Raw genomic sequence first — 18941 nt, forward strand, 5'->3', positions numbered from 1 at the left:
GACATTCTGTGATTCTAGGCAAAACTATAACTTTAACTCCTGAGTAATGGTTTGGCTGGAGTGAGGCAACTCTATCCACAGGTAGTTTCTTAACAACTCTTACTACCACTGTTCAAGACAAGTTACATTGTACAATGCAACTCTCTTCATATGCTCTTCATTAAGACTTTGACTCGCATTGCACTCTTTAGAGGGAAAAAATGTTGCTTCTCCAGCAAAATAGTTTGAGTAGTTCATGTGTCTCTTAATATAGTTGTGGGTTTAACTGTATGATTGAAGAAAACCACTTATGTCTACTGCGAATGCAAAAGAGGTGAAGAGTGTTTCCTTTAGCTTTTCTGGTTATAGTTAATGTATTTCCTTTTCAGATTTACTTATTGAATCTCAATGCATCCTATGTATTTTCCACATTATTTCTAGCATTCTCAATGAATATGTCCCACTTTATCAAAATGGAAACACTTAGGCCTTTGATTTTCACCGACACTCTTGTCACTTTCCTTTCTGATCTACGAAAGAAGCGTTGGGGTGTTCCTATCTCTCCTTTCTTTACTCTGGCTTCTTACTTTCCTTTCATATTCTCACTCCCTAACATTCTTGAGAGTAAGAGTGTCAGAAAACAGACTTGGTCTTATGTTGATAATTATAAGCCATTACCACTGTCAGTGTAGCAGTTGTAATCTCTTGTCTTCAACATGAGTTCTTATTACAAAAGTAGTGAATTTTTAAATTCTTCTAAAAGATTGATTTCTTTGAGAGCTTCATACATTGTATATACTAGCAACCCCATAACCATCTGACAAAATTGCTTTACCCTTTCAAATTTAATAACGGTTTGTCAGGCTTTGATTTTGAACGTTGTCATAATCTGTAGGAACCTCCTTTGACAGTAGTCATAATGTGTTCTACCAGACAATTTATTTTGGCCATTCAAATTCTGGCAGCTTACGATCTTAACAATTCTGGCAGCTTACAATCTTAACAATTTCCCAAGACTTTAGATGATGAAATCCTTATCAGAGCCATTTTCTGCATCTGAGTGTCTTTATAATCTCCATCCACTTACAGCGGTGTTCTTTTCTTAATTCCCTTACTATTTGCTCTTGTGAGTTTCCAGTTCCAGCCTCTTTAATGACCTTGCTTTCTCTTTCTCCTCAAAATCAAGTCTTTTGTATTCACATTCTTTCACATTCAAGTCGGTTTTACTATAATTGAATCCTTGGTATATCATTTCACTTGCCATACTGTGTATCTAATCCCACCGGTGTTTCCAACAATAACAACTAATTTGCCAATAATTCAATTATCTCTACATTCTTGGCTCTAGCAGACAATTCCACTTCTAATTTATTTGCCATTGCCAGCAGCCTGATTATTGTTACTTCTTTAAATCCATGAGGGTAGGTCTTCCAAATGCAGGATGGTTTTAGTTGATTCTGATGCCATCTTATTTATGTACAAGAAATCTGGTATCTGTCCTTATACCATTTACACATTTTGGGGTGGCATGGTTGTTCAGTGGTTAGTACTGCTGCCTCACAGCGCCAGGACCCCAGGTTCAATTCCAGCCTCAGGTGACTGTGTAGAGTTTGCACATTCACCCCGTGTCTGCGTGGGTTTCCTCTGGGTGCTCTGGTTTTCTCCCACAATCCAAAAGATGTGCAGGTTAGGTGAATTAGCCATGATAAATTGCCCATACTCAGGGGTAAATATAGCATAGGAAAATGGTCTGGGTGGGTTACCCTTCAGAGGGTCGGTGTGGACTTGTTGGGCTGAAGGACCTGTTTCCATACTGTAGGAAATCTAATCACGAACTCTACATCCAAGCTTTCTTTGTTTGAAGATTTCAGACTCTAAGCCTTAAATTTTTGTGACGATTTAACTGGAATGAGGATGCCTATTATTGTTCCATAAATCATTTCAACATACATAAATTCCAATGAAACCACCAATATATCTGAATGTTAGGTCATTAACTGTCCCCTCCCTTGATGCCGTAATGGTTGGAAAGTGGTATTCTGGATGCAACTTAATTTTATTTCTTCCATATTTTGCACACTAAAACTATTCAAATTAATATTTGAGAGATTAAAATCTCTGAATATTATTGTCCTATTATTCTTGTATTTGATTTGTTGATTGGGATGTTCTTCAGATTGGGTAGCAAGTAATTGAGAAGTGACTTTTTTTTGCTACAATGAGCTCATTGCTGGTGGAAAGACTGGATAGTTTTGTCCTTACTAACGTGGAGTTTTGGAACTACACCTGACAAGACATAGAATTAGATTGCTTAGGGTCACATGTTGATGTTGCCACATGTAGTACCTGTCTCATCTGGTCAGATGGATAATTGTTTTTCAAGTATCCATGTTCTCTGTAGAATGTTTTGCATTAAGTGGAACCTTTGCTGTACAGTGCTTCTTGAACAATTTTCTAGACTATGTCCATTGCTATTTGGACTATTCATTCTAGATTTTGATCCTGTTTTGATTGAAGAAGTTCAGTGATAGATTTATCTAAGTGACCAATGACAGTTGTAAGTTTCCAGAACTGCATAGTTCAGATAGCACACACTGGTCATTAATGAAACTATTTACAGACTCCTGTAATTGTTATTGAAGCATGATTTTGCAGTTGTCTTACTTGTTCTTGAAATGAAATAGTGAGCAGAAACTGTAATGAGGTTTTAAAACATAATTTGTTTCCGATTGATCTGTTGTCTTTGAAATACATGGCCTGATTTTGTTTTTATATCGCAATGACATGTGCCAATTTATTCTGCTTTCAATTTGGTGTCCAATGCTGAAACTGTTTCAAGTCTTTGGAATTATGCTTTCCATATCTGCTAATTCATTGATCAATTAAATGAATCTGAAAGTTTTAAATGTTGCTAGCGTAAAAATGGGTATAGGCAAATTATGTGCCATTATTTGAATGTTGCTTGATACATGCAGTTGAAGAATGTTAAGAATTTCCTGTCTTTATATTACATCTGATTTGTTGTCTTGTAATCTTAAGTTGCTGTTGAATCTTAGTTGAGAATTCCTCCTTGAGGCAATTGCATTAACTATGCATCCACTGATTCAGTATTGCTATTCATTAATTGCAAATCATTTGTGGGCATTCTTCTTCTAAGAATCAACATTAAAAATATGGGCTTAAACAATCATAACGAATACATTATTTATGGTAATTGCCTCCTTGTCATACCAGAAAAGCAAAGCTATTCATACTTTAACTCCATTCCTGATGAAGGGCTTTTGCCCGAAATGTCGATTTTCCTGCTCCTCGGATGCTGCATGACCTGCTGTGCTTTTCCAGCACCACTGATCTAAACTCTGGATTCCAGCATCTGCAGTCCTCACTTTTGCCTTCGGTCCAACTTTTCCATGCAGACCAGATATCTCAACGCAACCTAGTCCCACCTGCCAGCACCGGGCCCATATCCATCCAAACCCATCCTATTCATATACCCATCCAGATGCCTTTTAAATGCTGCAATTGTACCAGCCTCCACCACTTCCTCATTCCACACACGTACCACCCTCTGTGTGAAAAAGTTGCACATTAAGTGACTTTTATATCTTTTCCCTCTCACCCTAAACCTATACCCTCTAGTTCTGGACTCCCCCCACCCCAGGGAAAAGACTTTGTCTATTTATCCTATCCATGCCCCTCATGATTTTATAAACCTCTATAAGGTCACCCCTCAGCCTCTGACGCTCTAGGGAAAACAGCCCTAGCCTATTCAACCTCTCCCTATCGCTCAAATCCTCCAACCCTGGCAACATCCTTGTAGTCCTGATTTGGAGACGCCGATGTTGGACTGGGGTGTACAAAGTTAAAAAAAATCACACAATACTAGGTTATAGTCCAACAGATTTATTTGGAAGCACTAGCTTTCGGAGTACTGCTCCTTCATCAGATTCTTATTCTCCACAATCACCTGATGAAGGGACTCTCTCTAACTTAAACTTTTTCCCTTTTGTAAAAAAACACATACAAGCAGACACACAGTGATGAGACAAGAACCGCACACACAAATAATAGATGCAAAAGGAACAAAAAAAAGTATAGTTTAGGCATCAGTCTGGATTGCAGGCATTGATGTGATGTGTTCCTTCAGTTTCCTTTCCAATTTTTGAGGAGGTTGTCGACACACTGATTCTCATCCTTTCATCTACTGGTTGAGGATTCTCCCTTGTAATGTCTCTGACACCCTCACTCCTTTGAAATTATCCTCATTTAAGATCATATCTATTAATCTCTATTGTGCCATTAGTTCCTAATACTGTACACATTTAAGAGCTTTTAATTTTGCCTTTGTATGATCCCATTTGATCCTATTTGCTGCTTTAATGAACATTTTATACCTGTACCTTCCTGACCATGGTATCATTATATGGTAGGGTGCCATGCAATGCAATTGAGGATATGGGCTTCTGGGAGGTAGGACAAAATGGATAAAGGAGCTGCACAAAATGGCTCCTGTAATGCTAAACTATAGGCAACGGTTAATTCTGAATTGCAGCTAGAGACAAAATGGTTCCCTGTGCCTACGTGACCACTTACAGCTAGTCCCTAAAGATACATAATTAACTAAAACCACTAGCATGAAGAAGTAGATGGATAAGCTGAGGAAATACTAACCACATTTGCAAGCTGTGAGTCCTCGTAGAGGAAATACTAAACTACATTTTGCAAGCTGTGAACCTTTGTAAAGGTGACATAAACCATTACAACTTAATCAATATCATTGGTTCAAGGTACTACTCATAATGTGATTATAATCTATTGAATGATTGTTACTATGCGATCATGCTCTATGTCTGATGATGATTGATGTATATAAACCTTATGCAGACTCTGCAAGGTTGTTGGATTATTTTGATTGCCAAGACGATTTCATACTTTGGGGCGAATCAGAGTCTGCCAACCCAGCGCTGTAACATACAATAAACAATTGTTTGCATGTTGGACAAAGAGTCGTTTACAGGTGTGTTAATTGACTGATTGCAGAACCGAGTGACCTATAGATCATCACAACTACATCTTTTTCCTTTGTAAACCTACACATATCCTCTCCAGAACACCCCTTACAAATACCCCCAATTACTTTAAGCCCCTCTGTACACAGCACGGTTCAAATGAAGTCTGTCAGACTGGAACAGCTCTCTTCTACTCTACCACTAATGCTAGTGTCCCATGAACTGAAACTCATTCCTCCCACACCAATCTTTGTGCCATGTATTACTCCTTGACTTTATTGACACTGTTTGTGGTTTAGGATTAATCTCCTGTTTGATTTCCATGAAGAACCTTGAGACATTTCCTTTTATGTAAGTGCATATTGTTGTCACATTGGCAATGCATTATTTAAATACATTTCTTAATTCATTATTTTCTTTCTTACTCCATTCACTAGACATTAGCTCTGCGGCATGTAAACAGTAATCAATGTCTGGATGAGCCATCTGAAGAAGATAAAATGGTTCCTACCATGAAGGATTGCAGTGGAATCCGATCACAACAGTGGGTGCTCCGCAACATGACCCTGAGTGTCTGAGATGGAAGAAGAAAAATCTCAATCAATTTCTTCAGTGCTCCTATAGTGCTGATTTTCATGTTGCATCTCTTATAATATAAAATTGACAAAGAAATCTCTGCATTTGGCGATCCTGAGTGGACTGAACAAATCTTGGCTGTTTTTGCCTGATTGGTTAGAATTACATTAGGTTATCTCATCAAGATGTCATATGTACATGTCCACTCTTAGTTTGTATTTATTTTGGTAGAAAGCACATTAGAAAGTATAAATAGCACAATGAGTTTTATTTTGGTACTACAAAACTTGAAATACATCAATTGATTTAAAAAAAAAGTGTCCTCACTGTCTTGAAAGTAACAGCACTAAAAGCCAACAGTATCTAATAATAGCAGTACAAAATCTCTCAAAATTGATGTGTTCATCTGCCTTAAAAGAATAATTCAAACAAGATAAAGATATTCTAAGAGAACAGAAAAAAATCCAGTTCTAAAAGGTAGGATTAGCCCTCCACTGAAGTTAATCTCAATGATGCACACTACCTTGTAGTAGGTTTTAAAGTGTACGATACAACAAACCTAATGATCTGCTGTTGATTTTCAGCTACAAAGCTAATAGCCACAGATTATTTTGTGGATACAGGGAATATATTATTGATACTTTCAGGAATGAGAGTAATTATGCATTAAATTCAAGAGCATGGTCAGATGCACACACTAAGCAAGTTGTAAAGCAAGTAATCAATTTTCATCTGTTATTTGCATATCTGTCACTGATTGTTGAGAATATCCAAATATTACATCATGGATTATTAAAACAGAATATATTAGAACATGTTCCTGACAGTTTTATATTTTTAAGCAGGATTCCTGTTTGTAGGTTGTAAATCTTGATATTAATGGAACATTTCTGATTTTAAGATTTCATTTTCAAATGAAACATAAGTTTGAAGCCAACTAAATATATTGTGCAATAAAACTTGCCAGAATTTAAAAAAAAATGGTAGTTTTAAGTCATAGTACTGCCATTGGTCAACTGTGGCAGATAACTGATATTAAAATCATTCTTTGCATATTTTGTTTACGTGTCTAAGTCAGAGTTTTGAATGTCTGCAATGTAACATTTCTCATATATATTGTGTTTGGAATTGGTTGTAGCAGTTTTTCAAATAAAAGACTGGGTTCCTATGGGAACCATCGATGAAGCCATTTCAATTGCTGTAGCTTATGTAATATTGGCTGATGCTGTAGCAGTTAAACTGAAAAGTTTGATCATATTCATATCTTAGGTACTCCATTTAAGAATAGCCTGCAAATGGTGTCATTGTATCCTTTGCTGTAAATTGAGCTATTTGTACATTTTTGTAGAAAATAAATTTTATGAACAATTCCAGAATGGTTTGTGTTTCAATAATTGTTTTTAGAATTTGACTACAAACAGCCTACACTTATTTGAATTCCTATAATGAAATGTGAAAGTAAATACTCATTATATTTTATTACAACCAATTTTATATTATTGTGCAGTAAGATTAGGAGGAGATTTTGTAGTGCAGTTGATAACTTAGAGTTCAGTTTCCAGTCCTGAACTTGATGGTCAGGAAGGTATGTTTAAATAATATGGCCAGCAGGCCGAGTATCAACAAGAAGGGCAGGAGAAACTTAACCAGGTCTATCAGCATTAATGGATAAAGAAATAAAATTAATGATTTGAGTCTAGTATGACTCTTTTTAGAAGATTGAAAGAAGAGTCATATTGGATTCAAAATGCCACCATTGTTTTTCTCCCCATTGTTACTGCCAGACCTGCTGAGTTTCTGTCGCAATTGTTGGCTCCAGCATTTGTGTACCTTTCAGGTTGAATATCAGTTTGTAAATCCTTCCAACATACAACAGTACCAGGCCTAAGAGTGAGAAATATTCCTGGTCAGCCATGAGATAGAAATCAGACCTTCAACCATAGATCATAAGATATACGAACAGAAATAAGCCATTTGGACCATTGAGGCTGCTTCATCATTCAAACATGGCAGATATGTTTCTCAACAGTGTTCCCCTGCCTTCTCTCTGTAAACCTTGAGCCCCTTATTAATCATAAACCTATCTATCTTTGTGTTAAACACCCTCAATTACTTGGTCTCTGCAGCACTCTGCGGCTTTGAGTTCCAGAGTAACCACTCCAGCTGAAGAAATTCCTCATCTCCAAACTAAAGCATCATCCATTCTGCGGCTGTGATGTCTAGTCCGAGTCTTGCTACATAGGATAGAACTGTACAGCCCTGGAAATGGGCCTTCTGTTCCATGATGTTGTGCCAAACATGATGCCAAAATAAACTAACCTCTTCTGCCTGCCCTTGGTCCATATTCCTCCATTCATTGCATAGTCATATACTTATCTAAAAGTCTCTTAAACACCCCTATCATCTCTGCCTCAACAACCACCCTGGCAATGTGTTACACACTCCTATAACCCTTTGCTTAAAGAGAGCATACCCCTCATATCTCCTTTGAACTTTCCCACTCTCATCTGAAATGTGTGCCCCCTAGTTTTAGACATGTCATTTCTGGGAAAAAGGATTCTGACCGTCAACCTATCTTTGCATAGACTTCTTTCAAGTCTCCCCTCGGTCTCCACTACTCCAGAGAAAACAGTTTTTCGAGCCTCTCCTTATAATTTATAACCTCTAATCCAGGCAACATCTTGGTAAACCTATTCTGCACCCTCTCCAAAGCCTCTATAACCTTCCTGTAATGTTGCAACCAGAATTGAACACAATATTCTAACTGTGATTTAACCAAAGTCTTACAAAGCTGCAATATGACATCCTGACTCTTGCACTCAATTCCTTGACCAATAAAGGCAAGCATGCCATATACCTTCTTTACCACCCTTCTTTATCTACTTCTGTGGCCACTTTCAGGGTGCTATGGACTTTAACCCCAAGATCTCCTGTACATCAGTGATGTTCAGTGCCCAGCCATTGATCAAATGTTAAAGAAAATATACAACTGAAGTACAGTACCTCATACTTACACGGCTCAAACTTCATCCGTCATTTCTCTACCCATATCTGCAACCGATCTATATCCCACTGTATCCTTGGACAACTTTTGATATTATCCACAACTCCAGCCATCTTTGTATTGTCCGCAAACTTACTCACCCACCTGTCTGCATTTTCATCCAAGTCATTTATATATTATCACCAACAGCAGAGGTCCCCGTACAGATCTCAACACACAGACATGGACCAACAACCTGAAATACAACCTTTTACCAGTAGCCCCCCCACCCCCCACCCCCTACCCCCTCCCCCACCTCCTGCTATGGGCAAGTCAATTCTGAATCCACATGGCCAAGTCACCATGGATCCCATGCATCTTAATCTTCTGGATGAGTCTACTATGAGGGACCTTGTTGAAAGCCGTACTTAGATCCACGCAGACAACATTCACTGTTATACTGTCATTGATCACCTTTGTCAATTTCTTGAAAAATTCCATCAATTCTGTCCCTCACAAAACCATGCTAACTATTCCTAATTAGGCCATGCTTTTCCAAATAAATCCTATTCCTAAGAATTCTCTCCAATAGCTTCCCACCACCAATGTGAGACAGACCAATCTATAGTTTCCTGGATTACCCCTATTTCCATTCCCGCACAAAGGAAAAACATTAGCTATTCACCACTCCTCTGCGACCTCTCCAGTGGCTAATGAGGATACAAAGATCTTGGTCAAGGATCCAGAAATCTCCTCTCTTGTCTCTCTCAGTAACCTGTGATAGATTAGGCCCTTGGGACGAATCCATCTTAATGCTCTTCAAAAGACAGAGCACCATTTCTTTCTTGATCTAAAAATGCCCTACCATATTAGCATACTCAACACAAAGTCAAAAGGCAAAGCACAGCTGGTCAAGCAGCATCCGAGAAACAGGAAAGCCGACATTTCGGGCATAAGTTCTTCATCAGGAATGTGTACAGACACAGAGTCCTCAACCACCCTTCATATGATATTCATTCCTGATGAAGAGCTTATGCCCAAAGCGTTGACTCTTGTGGTCCTCGGATGCTTCTGACCTGCTGTGCTTTACAAGTGCCATACTTTTTGACTCTGATCTCCAGCATCTGCAATCCTCAGTTTCTGCATACTTAACACAAATCTTACTATCCTCCATATCCTTCTCCTAGGTAAATGTTGACAATGTACTCATTTAGGATCTTACCCACATCTTCTGCCTCCAAGCACAGGTTTCCTCCTTTATCCTTGAGTGGTCCTAATTTCTCCCTAATTATACTCTTGTGTTTAATGTATGTATAGCATACCTTTGGATTTTCTTTAACCCTATTTGCCAACGTCATTTCATGGCCCCTCCTTGCTCTCCTAATTCCCTGCTTCATTTCCTTTTTGCTTTCTTTATATTCCTCATGGGCCCTGTCCGATTTTAGCTTCCTAACTTGACATATGCTTCTTTTTCCCTTTTTGACTAAATTCACAACCTCCCTCATTATCCAAGGGTCTCTTACCTTGCCATCCTTGTCCATCCTCTTGACTGGAGCATGCCAGTCCTTAACGCTCATCAGCAGGTAACGTTAGCAGAACATCTACATGTCCACTCCATCCAGGCCTTTCATTATTCTGTAAGTTTCAATGAGATCTCACTCATCTTCTAAATTCCATAGTGAACAGACACAGAGTCCTTAACTACACCTCATTTGATGACATGACCCTTTCATCCATTGTCTTGTTCTCAAATGTCTTCTGACACCCTCCAGGGCAAGCCCATCCTTCTTTCAATAGAGGGTGCAAAACTGCTCAAAGTATGCTAAATGCAGTCTGACCAGAACCTTTAGTAGCCTCAGCAGTGCACTCCCATTCTTGTATTCTAGCCCTCTTGAAATGAATGCTAACCTTGCATTTGCTTTCCTAAATGCTAACTGAACCATGATGTTAACCTTGAGAATCCTAAACTAGAACTCCCAAGTTCTTTTGTGCTTCAGATTTCTGAAGTCTTCCCTATTTAAAGAATAGTCCACATCTGTATTTTTTCACCAAAGTGCATAACCTCACTTTCCCACACTGTATTTCATCTGCCACTTCTTTGCCCACTTGCCTAAATGTCCCTGTCCTTCTGCAGCCTCCCCACTTCCTCAACACTATGTTTCCCTCCACCTATCTTTGTATCATCTGCAAACATAACAACAATTCTGTCTGTTCCTTCGTCCAGATCATTAACATATAACACGAACAGTTGTGGTCCCGATACTGACCCCCATGGAAAGCCACTAGTCACCAGCTGCATCCTGAAAAAGACTCCTTTATCCCAACTCACTGCCTTCTGCCAGTCAGTGAATCCTCTATTCATGCCAGTATCCTCCCCCTAGTATTTTAGGCTTTTATTTTATTTGGCAGCTTCATGTGCAGCATGTAGTCAAAGACTTTATGGAAATCCAAAAACACCACTCACATCATGCAGTTACAATAGATCACCTTGCTCGGCATCTCTATTTTAATTACTTAGTTCTTAATTTGATTTAAAATTTCCTATTGGTCTGTAAATATCTTCCCTGTTTAACTTAAATCTGAAAGTAACCTAAAATATATGGTTAAATTGATAGCAATCACCAGCCAATGAATCAATACTGGGTCCCTGATACTGGCCTTCAACTTATCCTGTATATAAAAACCTAACAAACTGTGAAACAAAAACAAACATGCAAAAAGCACCTTTTCCCATCTGCACCAAATTCCTTTTGAATCACTAAAATAGTTCCAGACTACAACATGCATCTGAAAGTGAATGTTGCCACAGTGATTTACACTTCTTGGGAGGACAATTGATCAATATATGCCAGGTTGATCCCAACAGTGTGGGGCTTGATCCCAGTTCTGAGGAAGAGTTACTGGACCTGAAACATTAACTCTGATTTCTCTCCACAGATACTGCCTGACCTGCTGAGCTTTTCCAGCAATTTCTGTTTTCATTTAGGATTTGGGACTGACCTTCTTGCTTTATCAGAGATGCAGATTGTGATGTTATGGTTCAGACCTGTCTTTGGGCAGAAAGCTTAAAGAAAAGAAAAATGAAGAGAAACAGCTAATTTTCAGAGTAATTCAAAAATTTTTAAATATAGATTTATAGCTTGTTTTACTATTATGAGGTCCAAATCCATGACAAAATGAAGTAATAGATCAATTCAGTCTAGTTTTTGCTTCATTTTCTACCTCAATTTGCTGATTCCCCAAATGTAGAGGGCAAAAAAATCATAGAGTACACTTTTAGTACCGTGTAACTGTCAAGATTACCACAGAAGAAGTAATTTCAAACTGTCCTCTCAGTTGGTCTATTGTAAAAAGCATAAAAAGTAAGGGAGCATGTGGAGAGTGTGTAGGATAAAGAAAACTATGTTATCACATTCTGTGCTGAGGAAATTCAATCCTATCTATTGTCTCCTAGTGATAGACAGATGAGGTAACATGGAATTTCCAAACAGTGCTGTTTGTTACATATCTTTAAGATTGCTGACTTTTGTGCTACAAAGTAGATAAAATCTTTTCAGTTAAATTAAAGTTGTATTTTGAACATTTCAAATTAAATTTCATTGGTTTCAGCCATTCCAGATGAGTACAGTCAGACCATTCAAAGTTAGAACGAATCAATGCTTTGGGTTTTTTGTTGGCTATGGAATGGACCTACTGGAAGAGGTATACAGTTGGCAGTACCCTCTCAATTACAATTTTTGATTTACAACTTTATTCCTGGTGACTACTTGATGATGCCCAAGGGTCTGTGTCACAGTGTGCCTGAGTCAGTTGGTATGTCATTTTAATATGGAAATTGTCAAAGCCCTGACAAAGAGTTCTGAAGATGAGTGAAACTGTTTACGGTAATGTATCTCCTGAAGGGAAGAAGCAATAAGGGATATAGTTGTGAGGACAGTAACAAGTATTATGTGTGTGGAAGCAGGAGGTATCGTGGAAAGTTCCATTGTAATTAGAGGATTGGATTTTGACAGGAAGAAGGAGGCGAGCATTGCTTGTGCTTGGCTAGAGCGTGCTGTATAGCTGTGTATAGAGTAAGACAGATGAAAGGTTATGCCTTGATGATCCTAGTAAAATCACTACATTTCTTCTGCCAGTGTAACAAGGTCCTAATTAGATTACTTACAGTGTGGAAATAGGCCCTTCGGCCCAACAAGTCCACACCGACCCGCCGAAGCGCAACCCACCCATATGCCTACATTTACCCCTTACCTAACACTACAGGCAATTTAGCATCGCCAATTCACCTGACCTGCACATCTTTGGGCTGTGGGAGGAAACCGGAGCACCCGAAGGAAACCCACGCAGACACAGGGAGTATGTGCAAACTCCACACAGTCAGTCGCCTGAGGCAGGAATTGAACCCGGGTCTGCTGGCGCTGTGAGGCAGCAGTGCTAACGACTGTGCCACCGTGATGCCAGAGAAGCCTCTTCAGTGCTGCTGGCTAATTTGGCATAGCTGTAATTTACCTGAAGAAAAAAATGGCCTCCACTTCATTCATAAGGAGACCAATGTGTGTATCACCACCCAACATGTGATAGCGATGATGCCACATTTTCTCAATGACCAACCTTGTAATTAATTCTCTCATCTTACAGTTAATTTGGATTATAAATAGTAATCATTTTGACAAATGAATATGAATAAGAAAATGAACATGAATAAGAATTGTTTAAGTGACTTGTGACAGGGCTGAGGTTCAGATCTGAACATTTCCAAATTAATTTCAGTATCTGGTGTTAAACTGGTTAAGCAACTATATTATTTGGCATTTTACTTAAATTGGTCTGGGAATTAAAATAACATGTTGAAGACGTGATGTCGAGTGGCAGTATCATAGTGGTAATGTAAATGGACTAACTAATCCAGGGCTCCAAGGTAATGTGTGTTCGAAGCCCACTGAGGCAGATTATGAAATTTGAATCTAATAAATAAAAAGTTCTGGAGCCAAGAGCTAGTCTAATGGCGACCATGTAACTGTTATTTGTTGTATAAATCAAACTAGTTCACTAATGTTCTTTATGGAAGGAAATCTGCCATCCTTACCTAGTCGGGCTTATATGTGACTCCCAAACCATTGGACAGTTCAGAAACAATAATTTTGAAATAGCCTCAACAACCAATCAGTTCAAGGATAGCTGGAACACAGAAATTGCTGGAAACCACAGCGGGTCAGGCAGTGTGCAAGGAAAAGGCAACTAAGGAAGGGTAAAAAATTTGCCTTCCCAGTGATGCTTACATCCCATATATAAATTTTAAAGCAAATGTTTTTAATCCACCATTACCTTGACTGCAAGATGGAATACAAAAAAATCAATTTGAGCATGAGGCGGTTGTTTAAAACATTATCTATTTCAACCAATATGCATAAAGTGTGACTAAATGCTAAATGTTGGATTTGTGGACATGCTGTTGACCTAATTAGCCTGTCAGCATATGGTCTTGTCTTGTTTAATACACTTTCTAATTTCAATGCATATTAAATTTAAGCTGGGTGTAATATGGAAACTACCCAATCCAGTCAGCTCTTGGTGAGATGAAAGCAATCTTCTGCAAGTCACCCCAAAAACATTAAAAACTTTAACAATTTCAATCACAAGAACAAAATTAATATTGCTTATAATAGCATTGATAGATTATTGACACCAGCACAAGCATAAAACAGAATCATGTATATCCTAATGCTTAATTCCACTAATACTTAAAACATCTGACTAGCATTTTTAATTGTTTTATACACAAAATGTAAGTCAGAAAAAAAAGGTGAGGAATCAATAAAATCAGTGGCCATCATGAAAGTCTGTTGATTTGTACAAATATTTTTGTTCAAATCAAACATGAAGACAATGAGCTGAATTTTATCAAAAATTGCCTAAGTGTCAATTTTGTGGAGTTTCATGCAGGGTTTCACTGTGTGAATTCTCACAAGTTAGCTCATGCAATCCTCTTGCAGCTCACCTCATTATGAATGCACCACACCTCCGTGGCTCCCCCGTCACACCATCTTGCACTTGCTGGCCGTGGAAGCATTTTCCATTGCTGGCACCACACAGGATTCCTAAGATGCAGCTGTTAGGTCAAACTCTGTCAGTCAAGAGCTGCTCTTTATGGTTCCTGTGTGTGAAGAATTATAAGACCATAAGACCATAAGACATAGGAGTGGAAGTAAGGCCATTCGGCCCATCGAGTCCACTCCGCCATTCAATCATGGCTGATGCGCATTTCAGCTCCACTTGCCAGCACTCTCCCCGTAGCCCTCAATTCCTCTAGACAACAAGAACCTATCAATCTCGGCCTTGAAGACATTTAGCGTCCCGGCTTCCACTGCACTCCGTGGCAATGAATTCCACAGGCCCACCACTCTCTGGCTGAAGAAATGTCTCCGCATTTCCGTTCTGAAATGACCCCCTCTAATTCTAAGGCTGTGTCCACGGGTCCTAGTCTCCTCGCCTAACAGAAACAATTTTCTAGCATCCACCTTTTCAAAGCCATGTATTATTTTGTACATCTCTATTAGATCTCCCCTTAATCTTCTAAACTCCAACGAATACAATCCCAGTATCCTCAGCCGTTCCTCATATGCTAGACCTGTCATTCCAGGGATCATCCATGTGAATCTCCGCTGGACACGTTCCAGTGCCAGTATGTCCTTCCTGAGGTGTGGGGACCAAAACTGGACACAGTACTCCAAATGGGGCCTAACCAGAGCTTTATAAAGTCTTAGTAGTACATCTCTGCTTTTATATTCCAACCCTCTTGAGATAAGAGACAACATTGCATTCGCTTTCTTGACAACAAGATGGTTGAGAAAGGGAAGTTGACAGAAACCTGGAGGGTCTGGTGATGGCAAGGTGATGCAGAGGAGGGCTGCCCTTTAAACTCATGACTGCTGGAGGAGACCAACCTGGTCCAAAGTTACTACTCAGCTCAATTCAGTGTCCACATGCTAAACAACATCCAGTAGTGCAGGAAGAAGTTTAATTAACCTTCTTCCTGCACTACCTCTCAGTCATTCTAATGCTATTACTAAATTCACTTCCCGCCAAAGACTCATAGTCTACCACTTTCATTCTTCTATCTTCCCTCACCTACTCTCCCCCACCCAAATACCATCAGATTGCTAACCTTAAATACTCTCTGCACTTCCATAGGACACCTCACCACCTTTCACTCACCTGCACCATCAGGTGTACCATATACCTTCATCTTTCTCAAACTTGCCCTTATTTCAGTCCAGGTATAAGCATGCCACATTAGAGCACAGAGAGGCAAGATAGGAGGTGGCACACCCCAGAGTGCCATGTGGCAGAATAGCAAATAGCATATAAATAAGGCACAAACAAAGTAGTATGTTAATTCATGAAAATGAGCCTCTCACTGCTTGCTTGCAAGATTTTCCTTTAGCCGTTCAAACCTTGAGTGAAAAATATGACCTTTCTCTTGCTTTTCAGAAAATGTTTGCAAACCTTGTGTAAAATAACACTTCCTGTTGAATATTGTTCATGTAATGTAAAGATTTCTTGAAAATTTAGTCAGTGCATCAGGAATAAATGTCATGTTGTAAGACACACTATGCAGAAGGTTGTGTGTCTTTTTCCCTTTCAGTACAAAGATAGAGGAACTTCAGGAAGCAATTATATCCAGTGCAAGTAGAGACCCTACATTTGATTTTCTTCTTTGTTCTACTTTTAAAAAGTTTGCACCAGAATCTTCCCTCACCCATTAGCTATATGCCAATTGAACATTTCAGTACATGCAAATTATTGGGTATGCTTTAAACGTATTTTTAAATATACAAAGAAACTGAGTATGATAAGTCAATGTTTTCATGTTATTCTTAATTATTTAGAATTAGATTATGCTTGGAGCAGATTCTAAAATATCCAAACTACTCTGTTTTATTGAACTACTAATGGGGTATATTTCATATATCAGAAAATACATTTTTTTTTAAGGATGTACATGCTTATACACTCAATTATGTTGTTCCATGACAGCGTTTAATGAATTTATGAATTAATATTAGGAGTAGACCTTTTGATCAATTAAGCATGTCTGGCATTCAATAAGAGCATAACTGATTTGATTATCATCTCAATCATAACAGACGTTTCTGCCTGCACCCCCCCCCCGCCCCCGGCAACAAGAACTTCTAACTTCCTTGTCAACAATATGAAAATAAGTTTGAACAGAAGCTTGAGTTAAAAAAAACTCCTTTAAAGCAGCACCTAGATTCTGATCCCCATTCACCATTGGTAGCCTATGCTAACAAAATGATTGAACAATGAAGCATTACAATCAGCTACTGCATGCATCAACCTCCCTATAGAAAAGAAACCAAAAGAGCTGGTGGCTTAAAAGCTGGTAAGAATCAATGGTTAACTATATAAGTTAAATCATACAGCAATATACTTTGAGCAACAAAAAAAACTACCCAAGAGTTATCCAAAGGTTTTGCAACAATATTTGAGGATTGTGAGGTTTCATTTCGCTCTGTTAAGCATATTATAATTGCACGCTTGTATTTTAAATATTTACTTATAGTGTAATTTCTTAATAAACTTTAATGATTTTGAACAAAGTACTGTCGAGTATTTCTGCACAACGGACTAAATCTTACATAAATTCCTCGAATGTAGGACAGCATCATTATTTCTGTGAAACCTGTTTATTAAGAAATGGTAATTAACTATTCTGTATAATCTACATTTACGTTTAACTAAACTAATCTATTTTACATATATGAAAACAATTCTTACAATAATGGAAGTGATTACCAATTGTTTTGTAATTGCATGTTCTTTCCATTGTATCTTTATCAAAATGAAAACAAAGGCAAATATTATGTTGCAACATTCAGTTTTAATTCAAATGACAATTAATAGATGTTAACATTACTATTCGGCCATAAATGTAAAGTATTGAAGATTAGTTTCTAGGAATGTATGTTCAATGAGCTTGAAAATTTGAAGGAGTATTTTTCAAGATAAATAGAAGCTCGTTTCCAAATTGTGTCCAGAGTGAATTACATAATTTTAGGAAAAAAAATGTCTTCATGTTTGCTTTAGCTTACATTCAAATTACCTAAACTATTTTTACAACTTCTCAACAAATATTATAAAAGATCTCAACTAAATTGAAGTCTAGATGGCAGACTTTAGATTAGCTTGTTTTTACGTGATCACCTCCACAATATATTTAACAAGTCTATAATAATGTAGTGCACCATTACTACTAATGCTCTTTTGATAATACAATACAAATCTTGAAATCTCCCAAATACTGAATATAGAAATTAAAGAAATGAACTCAAATAGTAGTGAACAGCAGTAATGATAGTTCTGTCTTCTGCTGAGAATGTTCTGACGTGCATGATTTAATTCAACCTGTGAGAGTTAGAATCCTTCATTAGTTTATGTAAGGTAGTGAATGGTACCTGAAATTGTTTCATGTAGAATTTAAAAGATGCATTTTAAGTATTACATCATGTTTCACTGCAAATAATAAGCAGGCCAAGACCATACTGTTCAATTTGAATAATATGAACCTAGAAACGGCCATATTAATTGAACTCAATATCTGCAATATGTTTATGTTTGAGGTGTAATTCATTTTTTTCATAAGATGTTATTATATTGAATCTTGGATTACTTATGCCAAAGTAGTCAGGCTATATGGCATTGATGTCATTGTGCCCTTTGCTTAAGCTAAACGTTCTCATTACAGCTGTGCATTAAAAAAGGTATGAAATCAAATGGTTGCAATTTCGTGTCAGTTTCCATTTTAATGAATATGAAACCCAGAATGTGCGGCTTTCAACTGTCCAAATGGATTTGACCACTGAGGAAAGATCCAAAAAGCATAAGTAGACGAATAATTGTAAAATAATTATTTAAGGTAATAGGAAACTGCAGAATTCATATCAGTTGTCTCAGTGTTGAATTTCTTTCTCAATTTGCAGCATGAAGTAGAAGCACAAACTTTCATTATTTTCTAATATTTTTCCTTCCTGGTGCACTGTTTTATTTCCCGTTGAATGACTCACCAAAAAATGACTTCCATCAGTTTTCTAGCAGCTGCAGTCATTTGATTGTCACCCACTGGTAACCACCTCATACCCTCATCACATTCTATCTTGTCAAGAAATTGACCAATGATATAGTTACAAGCAGCTAAGGGAGGGCGAATCAGATCTCTTCTTTATCATGAGCCAAAAATAAGCCTCCATACCTTCTTCTTTGATATTCTCTGAGACCAAACAGTCTGTCCTCAGTCACGGACTCACGTTCATGCCCCTCCACCCCCACCTCAATGAGTTCAATGCCCACTACAACATGGGACTCTTCTTCCGTCG

General features: G+C 38.0%; 1 protein-coding gene across 2 annotated transcripts in view; it reads left to right on the forward strand.

Moving 5' to 3' along the window:
- Window positions 1-6920, forward strand: part of galnt13 (polypeptide N-acetylgalactosaminyltransferase 13) — a 433026-nt gene extending 426106 nt beyond the window's left edge. Inside the window, exon 12 of one of the 2 annotated variants that reach the window (XM_072579362.1) lies at window positions 5426-6920. In XM_072579362.1, coding sequence (XP_072435463.1) covers window positions 5426-5566 — 141 coding nt within the window. In that variant the 3' untranslated portion in view covers window positions 5567-6920. The remainder of the gene's footprint in view (window positions 1-5425) is intronic. The other variant, XM_072579363.1, reaches the window with a different exon arrangement.
- Window positions 6921-18941: the final 12021 nt, after the last annotated feature.

The sequence above is a fragment of the Chiloscyllium punctatum genome, chromosome 10, assembly GCF_047496795.1.
Source record: "Chiloscyllium punctatum isolate Juve2018m chromosome 10, sChiPun1.3, whole genome shotgun sequence".
Classification (NCBI taxonomy): domain Eukaryota; kingdom Metazoa; phylum Chordata; class Chondrichthyes; order Orectolobiformes; family Hemiscylliidae; genus Chiloscyllium; species Chiloscyllium punctatum.